Consider the following 22,422-nt stretch of genomic DNA (forward strand, 5'->3'; position numbering starts at 1 on the left):
AGCCCTCCCAGAAAATCCGTTTTTATATATACGGTGTGTTTCTTGCAGCCATTAGTCCCCAGAGAGCATAAAGTCACGTGCTTGAGCTGACACCATTCCTGTAAGCAACCTTCATTATTTCATGATTATCACAGTGTCAAAAATTAATGGCCCTTCAATGTGAACTTACCCATTACGTTGTCATTCATATTTCAGCAGCTTTTGTTCCTGCTTATGCAATTAAACTGTCCCTTTCTAAAAGATAGGATTTAGAAATACATTTCTCCACAAGCTTTAAAGTCTAAGTTAAAGTTACACCGTCACACCTCGATAAGCTTCGATATGGTCCGTCAGACTTGTGTTGAAGCCTAAAGCTTAATAAAAAAAAAAAGCTTTTAGCTACATTTCAACTAGGACATGACCCTGATTTTCTTCCAGCCTCTGACATTTAGCCTCGACAAGCTGGAGTGAGTGACCTGAATACTCTCGACTCCTCTCAATTCAACAAATTTAGAAAACGTGAACAGCTCAAAATGCAGCAGTAAAAATAATTGAGCTATGAAGATGAGCTATTAATACTCAAATAAATGGATGTCTCTATTAATTTTGGAACACAGAGGAGATGTGATTACACTTGTGATTCACCAGAGAAAAGGTCTGGGCCTGATCACAAAAACTCCTTGGGAAAGCAGAACATATTTAAAGAGAAGTTGTGTTTGTGAATCTATTATCCAGCCTTTCTCTCCGGGTCTGATGACTTCTGGCCTCTCTCACTCCACTTTATTGCTGATCAGTGCTGATCGGTGTAGTCTGTTGCGGTAACAGTGTGCTGTTGTGTAGCCAGACGTTTCCTCTGATAAGACCTGACTGTTTCTGACAGCGGTTATAAAAGCTTGTCTCAGCAAACTCATTTAGTGCATGCTGTTCAGCTCAATGAGTCAGATGCCCTTTATTTTTGTCAAATGTAATATTCTGAGCTTCTCTCCCCCCTCCTGGTGTTTCCCATGAACAGCCTTGATGTTATGAAATAATTTGTCAGAGATGGGTTTCCTTATTTGACAGAGTGTAGTAACATCACTTAGTACTTTTTAACGAAATGATGTCCACGTTTGCAACACAGGAGGAAGGGCTATCTAATATGAAAGTGTATAATCAGTACTTAGGGGTCTGTTTTCTTAGTATGGGAAGTGTTACAGTTTCCGCTTGTACTTGCTTATGTACTGTTGACCAATCACATATCAGCAGGCTGCAGAGTAAGCAGTATTTTGAGCTCGATCCATGGTAATGACATCTTGACTCCCATTGTCAATTTATTTGCCAATGCAGCTTCTGTTCTAGATCCAACCTGTCCACATTTCCTCTGTTTCATGCTGTGTGATGAAAGACAATCAAGGTTTAGATTTTCCAACTTACTGGAGTGCATTACAAATGATCAACCCTACCACATGCAACAAAAGAAGCGTTATACAATTTATTGTTCTCCTCTTGAGGACAGACTAAAAGCTTGCAGTGTTTTATCAGTCGGCATCATTTACAGATCACAGCCAATGAGGCCAACAGGGTTCTCGAAGATGCTATAAAAACACAATTGATCATATTTGGAGCATGATGCATATTAGGACCATATCATAGCTACAGAACCACCCACAGGTTTCATGGAAGTGAGTCATAATGTTTGACGTCTGAAACACTCACCATACGATAAGTGATGTGATCATGTGGAAAACTTCCTCTTTCCAACTATTCCACCGTCTGCTGTTTGCTCATTTCAGCGGTTGCTCAGTGACGGTGCAGTATACATACAGCTCATGGATTGTGATTGATTCTTGATGCTGTCATGTAGCAGTTAGCGTTGCATGTACAGTGTGGCAGAGGTCATCTGACGGTGAGAGCTGCTTTGAACTACACCTTAAGTCTGCACCTCAAAGTGCGGCCATCAATCAGCTCTCTGCTGAGCGGGCAAAATGTCGGCTCTGATGTACAGTCTGTCTTGCTGCTGTGGCGGCTGACATGAAATATCGTGTGTTAACTGATAAATGCTGCATCACGTTGTACATTTGTTGTGTGTGTGTGTGTGTGTGTGTGTGTGTGTGTGTGTGTGTGTGTGTGTGTGTGTGTGTGTGTGTGTGTGTGTGTGTGTGTGTGTGTGTGTGTGTGTGTGTGTGTGTGTGTGTGTGTGTGTGTGTGTGTGTGTGTGTGTGTGTGTGTGTGTGTGTGTCACTTTCTCTTGTATTAAATGGAGGGAGGAGTTATGTGATCTTAGTTGCAAGGTCAGCTGCAGGGCAACATGACGCAAAGATCACAATATTGGTATTGATATCACAATATGATTGACACATCTTTGTACACGTGAGATTGATCGTTGTTTTACCCTGGAACATATGCATAAATCACATACTGCACAGTTGTCAGACAGTAGTGATCTGTGCTCCTGTGATCTGTGGTTTGACATATAATAGTTTTCTCGAACAGTTTTTTTTCGTAAACCTTCTATGACATCTTTGAGGATCATGTAACGTCTCAAACATCCATCCCTCAGAAACGTTTTTGATATGCAGAACCACATCTTCAGTATCATCACTAGGCTTTGTGAAAAGGTGTGACAGAGTACACACGTATGTTGTCGACTTGCAGCCGTGAAACAGAACATTTAAAAGAGGAAATGTTTTATTAATTTGTCATCCAGTGCAAACACTTTTTTATTATTTATTTATTTTGCTTGAACATGGCTTATTTTTTGTTATCGATGAATTTGCAACTAGACACAGAATTCTTATGCAGTAAAATGTATCTAGAGGCCCATTCACACATCCGCAGTACTCCTAAATGTTCCAAATGTGCCTGGGGGGCTGCATGGTGAACGCAAATAGAACATCTGACATAAATCCTGCAAATACATTTACTGCAAGACGTATGGCTGAGTCATTGTGTGACTGAAGCAGATAATATTGCTGAAAATTTGCCATAAGGGACATTTATATATGTCCCTGCTTCTTCAAAACCTCTTTTGCTATTAAGTTTCTTACCCCTCTTTTGTCTTAATACGTCCAATCAGACGATGTATTGATAAAAAAGGTAAAAGTCGTACATCACAGCTTCAGATCATCTGAAACTGGAAAAAAAAGTTTTGAAAGTTTGATATTAAATTTTACACTTGATTGATGTGATTCAGGGATCTGAATAATAAATGTTTCACATTTGAGAAATGCTTCTTTTTCCATTCAGTTCTTTAATGTGTCATGCAGTATTTCTTGGCAGCGCTGCGTTCAAATTGGGCCGATGCCAGAAGAAGAGAGCTCTGAAGCATGCAGGCGTGAGAGGTCCTCATTTGGCAGCTGTTAGAGATGTGAAGAAATGTTGTGATGTAATAAAATCCCCTGAAGTGCACAGGGGACAAGCAGGCAAGAAATCCCAGATAATTAGAAGATGTCCTACTTTAGAATTAAATGTTGTAAATAGCTGGATCAACCAAATGAGCCTTGTCTTTACTGGAGAAGCTTCTGTGTGCAGGATCTCGTTTTCCGTGTTTCTCCTCTCTGCTAACAAGAAACCTGTTCAGTGTAACCCTGCTGGCCTGGACATCGAGCCAAGGCTGCAGGTGTGTGCGTGTGTGTGTGCGTGTGTGTGTGTGTGTGTGTGTGTGTGTGTGTGTGTGTCAGTGTGTGTGTGTGTGTGATACCTGTGCCTGGAGCTTTCCCTACATCTCCCTCGCCTTGGTGACTCGATGGCCCTTCGCTGACACACTAACGAGGTTCCTGCTGGATGCGATGAGGCTGAAGTTGTGTGAAGTGGAAACACGCGTATCCAGGAATGCTAATCTCTTTAGCCTGCAACACTTCGTACGCACAGTCACACGTGCACGCGGCTAGTTGTTCACACACAAAGTGAGTCATTGAGGCTTCTTGGCACAGCTGACAGTGCTCAGCTGATGGTGGTCACGACTTCCAGCCAGTCAGAAGGTTGTTTCAGGGTCTGTTACCTCACTGCAGTGTAGGAGCTGGCAGGTGGACAGGACTGTAACTTCATTTTCTCAACATCTTTTTAGCCACCCTGTCCTTTTTTTTTTTTGTTTGTTACCTTTAAGTGCAAACTCTGCGCTCCACAGTAACTCGCCGGCTCCCTTGGCCAAGGTGAGGGAGAGTTTGGCGAGGTGGAATCGGCTAAGGGCTGCAGTAGGAGTGAGGACACTTTTCCTCACCACTTTGTCTTGCTGGCAGCAGAGAGTGTATTATTGGGGCCTGTTTTTACTGCAGTGCTCACGTTTGAAGCTCTGGCAAAAGTGAGACATCCTCTTTTTTTTTTTTTTTTTTTTTTTTTTTTTTGGCAGAGAACCTCCTCTCATCACATGCGTCCTTCAGAATACTCCCTCCCCTCTTGCATAGCGTTTCTTCTTTTCGTTCTCCTTCTTTTCGTTCTCCTTCACTTCGTCCGGCCTTCTTCGATCAATCACTCTGACCCCTGAATCTTCTTCCATCTCCACCTCTTTTTCCTTTCCTGCTTTGTGTCTTGTCCTCAAAGGCCAACTACCTGTGCTTGTTTTTTTCTCCTCCTCTTTCTACCCTTATCTATTTTCCTCCTTTATCATTCTTTCCCCATTAGTGAGTTTATCCATCACATTTTGCAGACAAAGAGGCCTTTAAGGTAATCCTTTATTCACGACTGTAACTCATTATGCATTATGTAACTGCATTCTGGGAAGTGTCATATCAGCGTAGAAGAGGAGCTTTAATGTGTGATTTTGAAAGATCAAATCAGGGGAGCTACCATATTGTATAATATAATGCCGTTGATGCAGCTTAATCTCAGACTGTCATCCTCATTATTCTGCTCTGTGATCTCTGGGTATTTGCTAATGAGCAGATAATACTCTTACACATCGCTCACACTTTGATGTACAGGTACGACAAGGTTCTCTGGGCAGATTTTCAAATCTTAAGCCTCAGAGGTGCCCGAGTCAAAGAAGAGTTCACTTCTTATCATCTTCATACAACAGTAGTTTTAGAGCCAGATGTTTTCTGTCGGTCTGTGATGCCTTTTTAAACCACTCTGCAGCATTCTGTCTCTTCATCATCTCTATCAGCCAGCTCGGGTTTATTGTTTGTGCGGCCCTCTTTGGGAGATGAAAGTCTTTTATTCTAGCTCTGGGGTTTATGTGGAAACATCAAACATGCATTAATTATTTCAGTTCTCCCATACAGTACATCATATTAGCATATTCATCACGTGTTCACTATGTGAGATATAATGAGAGCTGAATGGTGATAATATACAGGCTGTGCTGCTTACAGCTCTGTAAGTGTTTTTGTTTGAGTAAACACTGATCAGCTGTTCAATGAAATAAAGAACAACTTCCATTGACTGAAAAATAAGAAACCTATGGCCCAATCAGGTGTTTATAGAGGAGGGCAGTCTTTTTGTGTAGAATTGAGTTTTAAGAAAATTGCAGATTAGTTAACTTTACTATAATAAGATTTTTTTGAAAGAGTCTTAACTTGTATTTACGTTGTAAGCATTCAAAAAGCACTGAGGGATTCATCAATGTGGGTGTGTTGTTTAAAATAAGAAAAAAACACATCTAGTAGGCTCAGTTAATAAACAAAGTAATGTTTCTAGAGCTGTTTCATTTGCATAAATAAAGAGAAGAAAGCTGCTGAAAGGTTTCAGTTACAGGAAGGACTCCTTCATGAACCTCACTGATTTCAACCTGACCCAAGTCCAGACATATTTCTGTTAAGTTGCAATTTGAGCCTGAGACAGTGCAGTGGTAACATTATAAAAAAAGGTTCACTGGTAAAGTAAGAGTGAAAGAAGGGTGAGAACAATGCTGCGGTGTACTGTGCCTTGTTGCGAAAAACACCAAAAAGCCACTGAAAGGGAGGTGTTTCGTTTTTCTCAAAACAACTGCTGTGATTGTTGACATCTGTGAGTGAATGTTGACAGGAGCCTTCTTAGCTCATTAACCAAAATTAACTTAAATGTACCCAAATCTGTTCACTTTTAGTAGTCATAGCTAGTACTGCACTTCCCATGCAAATCATTTGTAATCTTTTTTTTAGAACTTGACGGTGTCTAATAAACTGGGATACCAGAGTTTCACAAAGTTTATAATACAGACTTTAAGATGTATATTTGAGGTTCAGACCAAACATTTTTTTTGTTTGGTCAAGCCATAACAAAATTACCTACCAAAATGTCCTTTTTGGGGTTAAATTGAAACTGTGTTACCAGGCTTTTTATTACCATCTATGATGATGAGTAAACTGAACTCAAGTTGTATTTGGCTGGTGTGTCACTTGTATCTGCTATTGGACGGAAAAGTGATGAGCAATATGTGTTATTAATTATTCATGTGTCATTTAAGTCGTTTCAAATAATATTAAAATAAGACTGAATTTAAATGTAAAACTGCTGAATTGCTGTTTTACCACAGGTTCTGTTTGTTTAGGAGAGGAGGAGACCTCGGTCGATTGCTTTTCCCCTGTTAAAACCTTGTGAGTAATGACAATTGTTTCCTCGTCACGAGGTCATTTTGGAGGTCATGCATGCCGTTGCTCCTTGGACAACAATTCAGCTAAAGAACAAAAGCGGTTGTGCTCGACTGATGTTTTTTTAAAAGTTGAAAGTTGCTATGTTGCAACCATGCAATAACCTCAGATATTGGAATGAATCCAACACAGAAGTGCAAAATCCTGCGGATGTTGATGTGTCCGCTTGAGGCTGGTTGCAGAAGCAGCAGAGGTCACATACACACCCCGTTCAAAAAAGCCTGTTTCTATAGAAGAAATGAACATGTGTACAGCCTGGTTCAAAGAATGAAATAGTTTAGGTCAGGTGATGTCTCGAGGAGCGCACACAGTACAGGGGGTGAATTTATTAGAGAACTAATTTGTTTGATTTCATGAAGGAGAAGCATTATGCATGATAAGGCGTGTAGCTGACCTGACTACAGGCGGGTGTGACACAATGGTTCATCAAGAGGCATCATGAGATGTCATTTTTTTGTCTCTGATGTGTTTGCAGCTTATCTTCTCTGTCAGAGCTCATCAGGTTTTCATGAAGAGACGCTATCTTTAAGTACCTCTCAGACACGTTGAGTCGTTTGATGATGGACCTGTAACTGGCCTCTCTCCTCCTGTAGTTAAAAGAACAAAATGCGGAGCTATGTTTTAATAAGCTCAACGCAGCCTCTGGGAAATTGATGAGGCTTGTCAATTACAAAAAATAAATTACAGAGCTTGATCCTAGTGCTCCTCATACATCTGTCCTCCCACATCCGCAGATCAAGGAAGAGCTGGAAGGCGATGTGATTCAGTGACACAGATTTTGACTCTCTGTCCGAGTGGAGAGCTTGGTGTGAGAGCAGGAAGGGCTTCCGTGAGTGACAGAGTGGAAATGTGATGAACGGCTCAGTGAGCGTTGGTGAGGAGCCAGGAGAGACGGAGGAGCGTGAGGGGGTGAAAGCTGGTGTCCGTAGCAGACGAGAAGAGCGAGTGGAGGAGGTGTTGTGCTCAGGGAAAGGAGTAGTAGAAATGATCACATATGGGCAAACCCCCTCCTCCACCATCCCCCTGCACTATTCACAGCCCGGGAGACGGTTCTCGTGGCAACAAAACCTTTCCCCAAGTGTTTCTGTGACAACAAAGCCTGAAACTCATGCATTTTGTAAGAGCTGCTCAGGTATTACCTATAATAACACAACAGGTGCACTTTACTGACTGTGTTTTCCACTCAGGGTGTTTTCACCACCCTCACATTCCCAGTGGGAGCGCAGAGGTGTTAAAGTGAGTGAACACACATCAATAACCTCAGGGACAGATTCAAAATCAACCTCTCACTGTGTGGACTGAAGCACAGGTAACCTCCAACCACAGGAAAAAAATCCACCAATTTAAGCTACAGCACATTAGTAAGCCAATCTGCAGATTTTTCTGGCAGAAGCCTCTGAGGACATCCGAGGCTGTCACAATTTAATGTTTCATGTCCTTCCTTTTAAATGACTGATTCAGACAGAACTTACTTCACTTCCTGTGGAAAAAACAAAGATATGAAGGATGGAGACTGGCATGACCTCATGTGGTGAACGAACACCAGGAAGTTTTATCCCTCAGCTAACATTTTTGAGAGGGCTGCCAGGCTCACCCTGAACCCACCTGGCCTTGCGTGACAGTGAGGTCAGAATCCCACTGTGAGGGCTGGCGTGATAATACATCACACAACTACAGCTCACCCAGGGGAACCTTGCTGGTGTTTGGGAAGGACGGCTGGAGGACATCATGGGAGGGAGGACAAGGATGTGAGGGAAGAGCAGGAAAGATGGCTGCTGGAGGCACACAGGGTCAAACAGAATGAAACCCCTTTTTGCTTAGTTTCCTGTCAGGAAGCACATGAAGGGTTGCTGAGAGAGCATCAGTGACTCCGCCATGGATTGGTGGCAGAGGCAGGTACAAAACAGGAAGTAACAACAGAAAAGGAAGCGAGCACAAAGTCAGGCTTGGCCTTCTCTTACGGTTTCTAACTAGCACCTTTAGGTAGCAATTTTTAAGACTCATAATTTAAAGGCTTTGAAAATCATGAATATTATTTCACATAGAGAGTCAGCAGTAGCGTCGAGATCGTGAATTGGCATGTGGTATGGGCTTTGGGAGCAGCAGCATGCCGCTGTTATTCTTGGCAGGCCAGTTTGAAAGCGACATGTGCGCTTAGATTACCGACATGGCACCATAAATTTAGCCGCATTTTTGCCATTGTTGACGGTATGCTGCAGTGGGTCAGCACCATTTACCACTAGTCTCCTACTCGAGACTTGCCCATCTTCCTAAACCATGATTTATGCAGTATATCAGTTTATACCAGTGGACTTTCTTTACATCCTTATTATGGTAACAGTGTACTTTTTGTCTCTACTGTAAGCGTAAGTAATCGTTGGTGGAGATGGCCTGCTGCTATGGAACCCCTTACCTGCTTAAAGCAGAGAAAATCATTTGCGTCTCACTCCCCTCTCTCATGGACATCTACAACACCCGCCTCACCCGCAAAGCGTCCAGCATTGTGTGTGTGTGTGACCCCACCCACACCATCACGCGGACTCCTCTCTCTCTCTCTCTCTCTCTCTCTCTCTCTCTCTCTCTCTCTCTCTCTCTCTCTCTCTCTCTCTCTCTCTCTCTCTCTCTCTCTCTCTCTCTCTCTCTCTCTCTCTCTCTCTCTCTCTCTCTCTCTCGTCTGCCCCCCCAGCTCAGGACATTGAACCTCACCACCCATCCTGGAGCAGTCCCCTCCTCCCCTCCTCCCCTCTTCTCTCTCACTGTCTCTCTTTGCCCTCAACCCAAACTGGAAACATGAACATGAATGCCACTTAATAAAGACTGTTCCTCGTCAGCAACACAGAAGCATCTTTAAAAACAAAAGGACTCTTACAAAATACAAAAACAGATATTTATTATTTCATTCGCGAAGTTAGGGCCTTACATTTATTTACATGCGGTTCATACAAGTCAATGCACATTTGTTGTTGCGGCTGTTCTTTTTTTGTAAAAGCACATCATTGCACAGGGTGTTTTCATCACCCTCACATTCCCAGTGGGATTGCAGAGTGAGTGAACACACATCAATAACCTCAGGGACAGATTCAAAATTAACCTCTCACTGTGTGGACTGAAGCACAGGTAACCTCCAACCACAGGAAAAAAAATCCACCAATACAAGCTACAGCACATTAGTAAGCCAATCTGCAGATTTTACTGGCAGAAGCCTCTGAGGACATCCGAGGCTGTCACAATTTAATGTTTCATGTCCTTCCTTTTAAATGACTGATTCAGACAGAAGTTGAAAAACAAAGATATGAAGGATGGAGACTGGCATGACCTCATGTGGTGAACGAACACCAGGAAGTTTTATCCCTCAGCTAACATTTTTGAGAGGGCTGCCAGGCTCACCCTGAACCCACCTGGCCTTGCGTGACAGTGAGGTCAGAATCCCACTGTGAGGGCTGGCGTGTTAATACATCACACAACTACAGCTCACCCAGGGGAACATTTGCTCAGTATCTTTAACGTTTTGTAAATCTGTACTTTTATTTGTATCCTTTTATATTTTAAAATCTTTCTACTGTTAATTTACATCATGGAGAGAAACGTTATTTCGATTTTTCTTAATGTCCACCACATGTTGAAAACAAAATTGACAAAGATGATATGACTTCGACACATCGAGTAAGGTCTTTTACCTAACAATTATTTTCTGCAAAGTGATTACAATTTATTTTTTATTGCGTGAAAACCAGCTACAAATCTCTAACTATTTTTTATAACCACATAAACTTATAGAAGAATCAATAAATTGTGAAAACGTGAGCCTTGGAGTTTTTTTAGTGATTACATACGGAAGTCTAAAACATGGGCAAGATGTTTAAGATGAGCACGTTTCATGTTACAGACTTTTTCATCTCAAACAATTGCCTGTACAAACAGGCTTCAAAGACAGACACCGTTTATGCCTGCTAACCAAAGTTGAGATGTTTAAATTGATGCTGGGAATCAAAACATCTCCACATATTTTAATTATTTATAAAAGTTGTGTTAAACAAACCACTGAGCAAGACTTAGTAGCAAGAACTCTGCCACTATTGATCGTGGAAACATGCAGCTGCGCTGGTGCTAATGGATCCCTGAGGAACTGCAGTGGTAAAGGGTCCAGACGTGTGGCTCGCCATCATTGAGCTTTCCTCTGCTGCACTGAGCGTAACCAACAGTTTTATCTTTATATCGTAAAGTGAAGAAATCATGCAACAAGGCTGACGTGGGAAGGGACAGATGCAATTGGATGAGAAAGTCGTGCACGGCTGACTGACTGAAGACGTGAGAGACTCAGGCAGCTGGCTCAGTGAGCAGTCATCTTTGCGTGTGTTTGCGAGTGTGTATGGTTCACAGCAGCTCCAAATGAAATTAACCATCAAGCTGAGTCCTTTAGCAGCAGTCTGCAGCAGAAAGTCAAGGTCAGACTTGCTGTTTCTGCTGATGCATTTGATTCTCAGGAGCCAGCACCAGGCTGCCGTATAAGAGGAGACTGCTGCCCACTATCCCCTATGCTCATTTACAAAGTCATTCATCCTCTATACACACTTGCATCCCACCATTATCACCATAATCCTCTCTGGTAGGGGGGGGGGTGCATTTACCCATTAAATTAGGTGGGGGATGGAAGGGTTGGTGGTCTCTGCTGGACCGGGTGCCTGGTCACACTCGCTGATGTGCGGCAGGGTAATGCATAGGCAAAGGTGTCCTGATTTCCCATGTGACTACAGTAATTGCGTTATAATAGAGGTGGGAACTGTGATGCCGTCAGCAGAGGGACAGAAGTAAAAAAAAAAAAAAAAAAGGCAGGTTCACCTCCCCCTCCTTCCTGTTGTCACAGAGAACCATAAAGTTCAGGTTGATACAGCTAGAGATTGTGGGTTTGATGTTTGCGCTCTTGCAGACATGTATACAGTTCAGTCACGTGATTTTAACAGTGTTGGTACTACAGCTTCCTACAATATATGTTTGTATCACTCTTTACCCACTGACTCCACAGTTTGCAACCATGTACCCTCAGGCAGGAAGTGAACTGTTACATCTCATCTACAACAGCCGGTCAGGATGCTGTCTCAACACAAGTCAGCGTACTTGATGAGAGTAAAGCAGCATTAAAACTGCATCGTGCCTCAGGCTAGAGAGTTCTGTCTGTGTTTCATGGAAACCCCTTTTTGTATATGCTTACTAAATTGTCCATTTCTGTCACTATTTCTCATTTAAAGTTAAGAGAAGCTGTACCCATATAGACCTGTATAGGTACATTACAATCATCTTATCTTCAGCCTTTGTAACAAACACATGAATTAAAGTATAAAGAACACTGCTGTGATCTTTCACATAAAGATAATTTACTATTCATAAGGAGTATTATGCAGCCTGTTGACACTGCTGTATTTTGTCTGTCCTGGACAAACTTTTTAAAGTTTGTATAAAAAAACCTGACGATGTCCTACTGTATGGGTCATCTGGGCTCATGTCTGGGGGTAAACATAGATCATGCTTGTAGGTATGTAGATTCAAAAAGGTGGACATTTAAACAGCAGTAAGAGGTCTTTGACCTACACTAACAACCTGAATTATGGGAAATGTAGGTTATTGTGTTTAAAGAGCTGACACCATATACTTAGAATAATGATTCATCCTCTTCTAAATTCAGTCCTATGAAAGTACTGTATCTCTTCATTATGACTGAAATTGTGAATTGCTTTGCTACACTTTGAGTCATTCAAACATTTCAACAGCTTTTACAATTACAACCAGTTTTGTGCATTGTTCAGTTAAAGAACTTGAATCTGCAGAGATGCCTTAGATGCAGATCATGAATAGTCTGACTTTCAAAAAACAATCATTTGTTGGTCTATTTTTCTGCGCATTAAGTTTTTTTTCTTTTTCTTTTATCACCTTTCTTTTGGTCTTTCTTTGTACCTACAAAATCTTGAAAATGAAGATTAATGTTCATTTTAGAGCCTGAGCACTTGTCCTCATGTTTCTTCTCTCCTCTCTGCCCCTTGCTTTTAGGGACCATGAGACCCGTGCATAGGAACTTCTACGAGCCGTCGTCAGCCCCAGGGAAAGGCGTGGTCTGGGAGTGGGAGAATGACAACGGCTCGTGGACGCCGTATGACATGGAGATCTGCGTGACCATCCAGAATGCCTATGAGAAGCAGCACCCCTGGCTGGACCTGACCTCTCTGGGCTTCTGCTACCTCATCGACTTCAACAGCATGTCTCAGACCAACCGGCAGAGCCAGCGCAAGAGACGCCTGCGGAGACGGATGGATCTGGCCTACCCACTCATCATGGGCTCCATCCCAAAGTCACAATCCTGGCCTGTGGGTGCCAGCTCGGGACAGCCGTGCTCCTGTCAACAATGCATCCTAGTCAACAGTACAAGAGCGGCCTCTAATGCTATCCTGGCGTCTCAGCGGAGGAAAGTCTATGGAGGGTCAGGGGGGAACTCTGGCGCTTCAGTAGCACTCACTGGGGTGCGGCAGAGCAACACCTTTGCTGGAACCTCCCTCTGGTCACCAACATCCGCCTCCTCCGGGACAAACCACAATAACATAAGTGTAGGAGGCGGGCACACCAAAGCTGAACAGGTGCAGTCACCACTTTCCTCTGCCAACTTCCCCTGTTCCCCCGTGATGCCGTCTCTCTCATCCACCCATGGCCACCACGCTCTCACCATCAACGGACAGAACAACCTGAACCGACCGGGCACGCAGCGCATTTCCATGGGGACAGCCAGAGGAGCCATCCCGCCAGGGTAAATATGTTTGCACACATGCACTCTCCTTTTTCTTGTGGTTTGAATTCCCCGGAGTCTGCCGCAGTCTTTTACTTTTTAAAATGCTTTCATTTGTTTGATTTTACAGTTTAGCTGAAGCAGGATATAAAAAGCAGCGTCTGCTCCACAAAGCTTCAGCCCGCATGTGTCAAGAGTATTGTGCTGTCATTTTCTCTCCTTCCTTGATTTATGACTCCCCTTGTTAATGTGCTGATCAATGGATGTGCAGGAAAAGCCTTGAGTCCCTATGATACTTCATTGCTTGAATCCCATCCTTTTTATGTGTGTGTTTGTCATGGTTACTTCTCCATAATGAGCTTATGCTGGCCCCAATCGGCGTGCAAATTCTGCAGCTCCTCTGATCATTCTTTTGCTTCTGCTTTGAACTTATTTGTTACGACCACACTGTGATGTGGTCGTAACGGATGTCGTGAGATGCTTACAGTCTGACGTTGTGCGTGGAGTGCCGGGATCTTTGTACAACTCTTTGTTTTATGATGTATGGCAAGGCGTGTGGAACTGTGGAAACCTATTTGCCACGGACGCAGAGCTCCACTGGGGAAAAATGAATAATGGATCAAGGAAAAATTGGAGCTTCAGCAGAGCGCTGTGACCTCAGAGCAATTCAGCGAAGGGAGCCGAGGAAAAAAGAAGTGTGTCTATCGTTGTAACTGATACTTCAGTCCCCCTTCTATCCTGCTTTCTTTTACTAAAATAAACCATCTCCTGATCTAATTTGATTCCATTTTATTCTCTCTGCTCATGGGGAGAGACACACTTACTGCATTTTGATTATTACCGTCCTTCACCCCGGCACACATGCTTTCACTCTCTCTGGCCTAATTCTGTGTCACTGAAAGGAAACATGTAGGACTTTTTCTCATCATGAAACATTGTTTCAGGTGTGAAATTATGTGTCTCCGTGCAAAGGTGGAGAACAGACGCGTAGGATGAATAACTCTAGTTTTCTTTTGTATTGTAAGAATTCAGTGAAAACTCAGCTGTGTGCAGAGTTGTGGATTTAATGTGACTGTTACCTTGAAGCACATAAGGTTTCATTGCAGAGACATAGAAAGCGAGAGGAAGAGACAGGGTGAGGTGGAGTGCATCAGTTCCCAGGCGAGTGGCTCGCCATACAGGATGAGTGTGGTTAACGCACAGGCAGCACGGACATGAGAGCTCACACACACACAAACACATGCACCCCACAATGAAATGTGAACTCCCCTTCGTAAATTTCTCTCGAGCGTGCAGCAGACAGATAACAGAAAAAAACCCACATAGAACGTAAAACATCAGATCTGTTTTTCAGACACCCACAACCTAATATAACTGCAGCTGGGTGCACAAAAGGTATTTGGCACAGTAAAGCTTGTTAACATGAGTTGATGCTGCTAATAAACAACCACACATGTTTGATTGCACATTTGTAGCTGCTATATTATGTAAATGCAAAAATTACTTTAATTTTATTATATGCTAGAACACTACGTTATCTCTCTCGCTCTCTGTTTTTATGACCCATATGTAATTGAATGTGAAGTCTGTGGCTTCAATACTAACCTTTATATTCCAATGAGAACACGTGACGTTGACGATAAGTGGGGGGAAGTTGTATTGCTTCATGCGTCTATCTCACATGCACAGATATTAGAAGTGGCACCATCTGCTGGATTGTGTAAACACTTGAATTTATCTTGTTACCAGGATGACACAGCCCACTGTATCTGCACCTGCTATCATGCTCAACATGTGAGCAGATATAAACTAAAGGCCTGTGGTTCGTGAAATGAGGTCATGCAGGCTTCTATAGATTCTTTGAATTATTGAGCTCACACAGCAGTTACCCTGTTGCAAGTTTAAAACGGGACGCTGCTGTTTGTTGCTTACTCTTAATTTTACTTTTAAACGTATAAAGTGCAGCGCTAACGGTACCATTTCATTATTTTGTTCTGTGTTGACTATTTTCTTAATCACATTGTTTCATCATCTGTGTTAATAAAAAAAACTGAACTATGTACTGTATATTCGGTTTTTTTAAAAATCTCTAACCCTCAAACTTAGAATGCTAGACAAATGAAGCCAGAAAATTAAGCTGAAAAGATCGATTATTTAATACGAGTTATTTAATGACATTTTGCTTACTTTGCCTTCTGATTAGCATTCACAAACATAAAATCATATAGTACAGTCTTCATAGCAGCGCTTACAAAAGTATTCTATTATTCACTTGTTTTAGAAATCTAAATACAAGTATTTCCTTATTACTAATGACTGTGTTTTAATCTGGTCTTGGGCGCTATTGCTGTGTATATTAGTATTTTACAGAGTAAAGATCTGCTCTATGTGTATTCAGGCAGGATTACAGTGTATGCAAATTCAAATATTAAAAGTAAAGAGTCCACTCCCCTTTATATGAAAGTAGGAAGAGTGAGTTTTCAGTGTTTCCGAGCACCTCGTGTTTTAGGCTGCTGATCTGTTCGTGTGTGTCGAGAGCAGAGATCATTATCCCTCAGTAGGCTGCTGCTCCTCTCCGCTTTGGCACTCACTGCAAGATACAAATTAATATTGAAACCAATGAATAAATAATGACAGCTCATCTGGACCGAACTGATGCAACTTAGAAATTCTTAGTTTCATTATTACTTTTTAATGAGGTATTTCAGGTGCTTCTTTAAACAACTTGTACCCCCCAGATCAGTGTATCAGAAGTAGGATTTTGCCTCTGCCTCCCACTATACACATTAACATGCAATTATGATCTCCTAGAGTCCCCCCCCCAACTGTCTGTCTTGTGCATAATAAACAGATGAGGAGGTATAAGTCCTCTGTCAGCATTTTTCTAACCTGGACTAATATGCACTCTCTATTTAGGGAATCGTTCAGGTCTGATGAAGTCCTCAGGGCAGGCTGGAGATCCCCTCAGGAAAGGAAGGAAAGGTGATAGTTAGCGGGAGACAGAGTGGAGAGAGTAATCCCAATGCCCTGATCTGACGGAGGCTGTAATTAATGTGGTGTTAACAGGTCAGGTTTATAGGGGGCCTGATTCATCACTTAATTGCACTGGTTCGAGGTCACACATGACAGCTTTAGGTGTAAAACATGCCATCAGTGGAAACATTCTCGCAGGATATAACGAGACACACTATGCAGTCCTGTGTCGAAGGTTTGCTTTTCATACAGAGAAGTTGGGTGGAAGAGAAGAAAAGGGGGAAAACAGGTGAAGTAGAGGAGAAAAACGACAGCGAATGTAAATTGAAAGTGACATTGGTCAGTCTGTTTCACTGAATGTTTCTTGTCAAAACTGGAGCAGCAATGTTTTGTTGGGATCAATCGGACACTGCAATATTTTTTTAGAATATATAGAAATAACGTTGTTTTTTTTTTTTGAATGGTAGAATTTTTAAATGGAGATGAAGGATGCTTTTGGACTAACGTAATCTGAGTGTAGGTGGAAAGTGAGGAGCAAAAGTGAAGAGTTTACGCCCGAGTTAAACCCTTGAAGTCATGTAGCATTAAGGGCTGTCAGCGAACTGTGAGGAGGGGACATGTGTCTAAAACCCCTTGGTGCTTGAGGCTCAGCCAGGACAGACTGGGTCAGAGCCTGCAGAGGGAAAAGAAGTCGAGCAGCATGCGGACGGGCTCCAGGTGTACTGGCTGTTTAAGGGTTGGAGTTATACGCAGGAACAATTCAGCATTGCATAGATAGGAATTACTTGATTTACTAAAATAATGAGGTAATGCAATGTTGTGGCAAAATATGGATTTCTGGATACAAGTAGAGAAAGTGTGTTAACCTGTGTCTTTCAGTGTAGCCGATAATGATCATCAGTAGCTGCGCTTGCCGTTTCTTTTTGCAGCAGCAGCATGCAGCTTTTTAGTGGTATATTAAGTATGCAATATGCTCTCCGGCTAATAGTAAGATCTTTGCTAGAATTCATAAGCCATAAAGATGAAAGGCATTCCTAATTAATGTAATGGTATGGATCCTTGGCAGATCCTCTGCTCTGTATCGGAGAGTGTAGTTCTCGCGTAGTGTGCAGGAAACACACAATGAGATGGTTCTTAAGGGCTCTTGTGTTATTGCTTCTTAGTGAAAATAATTAGTTGGTCTCTGTGAACAACATAAACTAAACTCAGAAATGAATCTCTTTTCCTCAGCGACTTTGATTTGATTTAGGCCTAAGTGCACATTTAAATGAAGTAGGAACTCATCTGCTGAGCAGAAACTTATTACTTTCAACTGGATGTCAGACTCTGTTTAAGCTGGGGGGTTTTTTCTCCGGATTTCCGCCCATGTGTCCCTTCCTCTGCCTTCCACATTTTCCTCAGCCATGAAAACAATCAGACAGAGTTGCCTCCCTGCTGTGTTGTTACTCAAACTATATTCTCTCAGTGATTGGCGGGAAAGATGGACTGGTTAGTCTTGACTGCAGCAGGTAGGTTCACCCATTATTCCCCTGCTTGCTGTGGTAAAGAAGTGAAATCACTTGCAGGGTCTTAACTGGAAACTAGAAAAAAAATCATGCTGCACAAATTGGACCTGTCACAATTTCAACTTTTAATCATATCATCTGATCACTGCTAATATATTTTTACTCTAATCAGTCTTGCATACAGGAGGTCACATGATCCTGGTCTCTGGTCCTCTGGTGTGAATCTTGAGTCCTCTCCAGAAGTGAGAGAGAACAGATCAGCCTCAGCCGGGCCTCGTGTCCCTTTTTGTTACTGCATTCACCGTATTGCAGGGCTCCCCTGGCACAGGATCAGAGGCTCTGGCTTATATCAAAGCAGTCTCTTGATGCAGATCTATGAAACGCCTTGGAGCTGTAGGGCTAAAGATCTCAAATGCTGCAGCTTCAAGGAGCAGAGATATTGAGGGGAATATGGGGAATAGCCTCAGCCCATGTGCAGTTATTAAACTGAAATAACTAACAGGTATCGAGAAAGCAGATAGGAATATTTCCCAGTTTAAGTAATGTAGCAGTCCTCCATACTTTAAAGGTCTCTGCTATGTGAACTAACTACATTCTGGTGATGTTTGAAGCTTGTAGAGATTAATATATCCAGTGAATTTTTGGTCATATTTTGTTTGTTACTCTCAATCAATCAATCAATCAATCTTTATTTGTATAGCGTCAATTCATAACAGGTGTTATCTCTTTACAAAAAGCAGGTAAAGGACCTTACTCTTTGTCTGTTAACACAAACAAAAGAGCAGGTAACAAGACCATGCTCATTGTTATGTTAACAAAAAGCAGGTAAAGGACCTTACTGTGAAGTGGAAACCTGCTCACAAGCTCTTCTCTCCCTGAATAGTGAAGTTCTGCAGTGAACCAGTAGAGCAATGACGTTTTTATAGGATGTTTACATTCTTTGTTCTTACACATATACCATGTACATATTGTAATTTGATCCCATACGCCCTGATACCAACATCAATGGATAGTAATGCAAATGTGTGGTCGTGGTGGACAAATTTGTTGACATAACAGACTGAAGATTTACAAAAGGAATAACCTGGCTCTTCTGAATGGATATAAATAAAGCATTCAGGCATGTTATCATCCAATCATGCTGCTATTTCTTAAAGGTCACATACAATTTTCAACAACTTTAAATAAGCCTCAGAGCTCCCCAAAGCATGTCTGAGAAGATTCTCGTTATAATCCTGTATTTCATCATGCCTACCTGTATAAACCCCTCTATTTCAGCCCTGCTCAGGCGGTTTCTGTCTGTAACTTTAAAAGCAAATGAGCAGCATCTGAACGCTCCCCTCTCGAAGGGCTTGGGTGGCTTGTGCTTTTCTCGCTCCTTGCTGACTTGTTTATGGTGAGAAGGCAAACTTAGAGGGCAGAACAATCACTAGCTGTGGGAGTTTCACCCACTTGGGGGAGGGGTTACTGTCCTTCGTGATGTCACAAAGGGAACATCTTCAGACCAGCCTATTTGAGATCACATTTCTTGAAAAGTGGAGCAGGCTGAAGATGAAGAGGATGGACTTTTCCCATAATTAGGGGGTTTGCAGACAAAATGGGGCCACATATTAGTGTTAGAAAAACATGGTAGAGTATATTTTGCATAGCCCAATATGTATCCTTTAAGGCCTTGCTTTAAATCAAAATTTGAAAATATATATTTTATATTATGACTTTATAAAATGCTGCAAATGTGTCAACAAACAGTTGCCTACACAGCCATCTGTTTTTCTAATTTAATTTTGCACAGTTTTGGTCTCCTCCAAATCCTCTTAAATAGATGTAATTTAAGGCAACGTGCCTTTCTTCTTTACCAACTAGTTCTGTTCATTTTCTATCTTTTCTACTTTCAAGAGAATTAAATCTGATGTGATGTTCATGGGGAAAAAAAGTAAAACAACATTTGCATTATATGACTTAAGTTACATTGATTGTTGTTTCTTTAACCTGTGAAGTGGAAACCTGCTCACAAGCTCTTCTCTTCTGTTCAGTTGCCTCTCGCTGTGGACCCCTTAAAGACAGACTTGTATGCTGGTATAAAAGCCCTGAGAGCTTTTTTTCCGCTCTGCTCAACAGATCTTGAAGAGTCAACTGTGTCTGTTGTCTGTGTTTGCCACAAAATTCTAGCCTCTCCAAATGTCATCCTGAATCAGGCTCCGCTGCAGCGCTTTGTACATGAGTCAAGCTGTCTCATCCCATTGCAGTTGACTCTGTATCTGTGCGAGAGTGCATGTGACATTTAACTTGAGTGTTTTTAAAGGCCTACAGAGCAGATTGAGCTGCTGTTTTGTCACCTAAAAGGCAACGGTGCACAGTTGGTGTGATGTGCTGTTTATTTTTAAAATTGTATTTTACTTAAACAAGCAAACAATGGACTCGTGCAACTAAGCCATATCTATCTTTTGCTGACATCTGTGTCTCCCAATGACTACTTACTGACCTTGAATTAAAGAATGATGTAAGCAGGTCACTTTCTGTGGCTGTAAGAAACTTTAAAACATCAATTTAGAAAGTTTTCTTCATTTTCAGGGTTCCTGCACTCCCAGTAAAGAACCTGACAGGATCTGGACCGGTGCACCCAGCATTAGCAGGTTCGATCACATTGACTGTGCAGAATTTTCTCAGAAAACCACTAACAAGGGTGTGTGTTATGGTATCCTGTTAATCTTCAAAGACAATCACAATCAGTTTCTTTTTTCCACTCTTCTGTTTGTTTGTTTGTTTGTTTGTTTGCATGTCTGTGTGTTCTGTACACCTGCTTCAGGTATGACAGGTATCCTGATGTGCGCTGCAGGTCTGCCAGTATGCCTGACCAGGGCGCCCAAACCCATACTTCACCCGCCACCCATCAACAAAAGTGACATGAAGCCTGTCCCAGGGATCAACGGCATGCGCCGCAAAACCAAGAAGAAGCACCTGAGGAGAGGTAAGAAGGACTCAAGAAAAGAAGAGGGAAGAAATTATATGACTATAATTTGTCAGTGAGTATTTTCAAAATGCATGGAGGACGAAGTCAAGCTACGGGCAGTCAGCAGTCCTACCTGTCCTGACAAGCTTTCCAGGATGTTTCCATAAAAGCTGTCTGCAAATCTGTTGTTTAGCAGGCAAACAAAATCCAAAGCTGTGATTTTCTGTTGTCGTGACAAAAGGGCTGTGATTGTTTTTTAAATACCTTCCATTAATGCTCCAAAGGTATTACAATAAATCTAACCTCACCCAGGGTAGCTGGTGTTTAGGTAAGTGTTGTTGTACCTGTAATAAAATGAAATGATTGCTGGTTCAGTTTTATGAGCAAATGCAGCAGTTTTAACAATTTCACATATGAAGCTCTATACATGCAGACTGGCCTGAGGCAGTTCAAGGGAAAGTAAATAATAAGGGACTGCTGTGTCGAGCAGGTTGGAGAGAGGATTTGGTGTGTTGTAAGAATGCTTTGGTTGGAATCAGTGTTGGACGATTGGATGCCACAGAAACGCTCGGCCTCCCATGGGAGTCTTTGTTGTAATTGATGAGAGAGTCTGTTTGGTTTCCATACCAATCTGTCAGAGCACTTTATGTTTCTGGTTAACCAATCAATCACAATACAACATACTGAAATTTGACTGTGAAGTTAAAGAAAGGTTAATATAGTAGAATGATATTACAGTATGTAATTTGGCATTGGAGAAAAGGGTTTTCAATCTATACAATTGTAAATTGGAGCCTGTCTCCATGCACGTTCGACCCACTGTTTATACGGTACATAAACAATTAGAGATGTATTGTTGGTATGCGTTAATGCAGTATTTCTTTGATGGACTTTTCCTTAACAGAACACATCCCACTAAACTCAAACAAGACAAAGAGCTTGTAGCCATGCTAGCCACATAACTCCATGTGTGTAAACCATAGATATATTCACATGTTTCTGCGCTTGTGAGGTGCTTTTCTGTGTCTGCCATCTTGGAGAGAGGTAGATTAAAGATATTGATTATAGAATATGGATTGAGTAATGAGTGGGCCAACTGTGCTTGTCTGTGGAAACTGTGAATTCAGAGATTCTGAAGGACCGTGAGGGGAATGAAGATGTGTCCTTGTCATGCTCTGCATTCTGCACAGAAAAGGTCAGAGAGGCTTTGATCCAAATGAACCACCAAATAGCAAAAAGTGTTAACACGCACAATTCAGTCTCTTCTGTATTGTTCCTCCTTTTTCCTGGTTTTCTCCTCCCTCTCCTCATAACTCCTCTGCCTCTTATGTCTTTTTTTTTGGCACAGTCAATCTCTTGTAACTGCTCTCCCTCCCTCTGTTCACTTGCTGTCCCTCAAATGAACAAACAAAGGCTCCATGGGAAAAGTGGTTGCCTCTAAGCGTATTAGGGGTGTAAGCTGTGGGTGTGCTCTCAGCCATGCTTCCCGGGTTGCACACAGGATTATGAGAGAATGCAGGGACGGCTGGTTGTTATGTGTCAGTTTGAAGGTGACCGCCTCTTCATAACATAAATACTTAATGTATAGTTATTCATATGCCCGCCCCAAACTGTTATGTCATCCCAAGACCCGAGAGATTCCTGAAACATGACATGTCATGTCAAGTTATCTATTTGGTGTTTAAAAGACAATTGCCATCT

General features: G+C 42.1%; 1 protein-coding gene across 3 annotated transcripts in view; it reads left to right on the forward strand.

Moving 5' to 3' along the window:
- dtx1 (deltex 1, E3 ubiquitin ligase) overlaps window positions 1-22,422 on the forward strand; it is a 46,020-nt gene that overhangs the window by 13,768 nt on the left and 9,830 nt on the right. For 2 of the 3 annotated variants that reach the window (XM_079349093.1, XM_079349094.1), the window contains exons 3-5: window positions 12,567-13,314; window positions 20,343-20,404; window positions 20,578-20,739. In XM_079349093.1, coding sequence (XP_079205219.1) covers window positions 12,567-13,314; window positions 20,343-20,404; window positions 20,578-20,739 — 972 coding nt within the window. The remainder of the gene's footprint in view (window positions 1-12,566; window positions 13,315-20,342; window positions 20,405-20,577; window positions 20,740-22,422) is intronic. The other variant, XM_079349095.1, reaches the window with a different exon arrangement.

Source organism: Symphodus melops, assembly GCF_947650265.1.
Source record: "Symphodus melops genome assembly, chromosome: 1".
In the NCBI taxonomy this organism is placed as follows: Eukaryota; Metazoa; Chordata; class Actinopteri; order Labriformes; family Labridae; genus Symphodus; species Symphodus melops.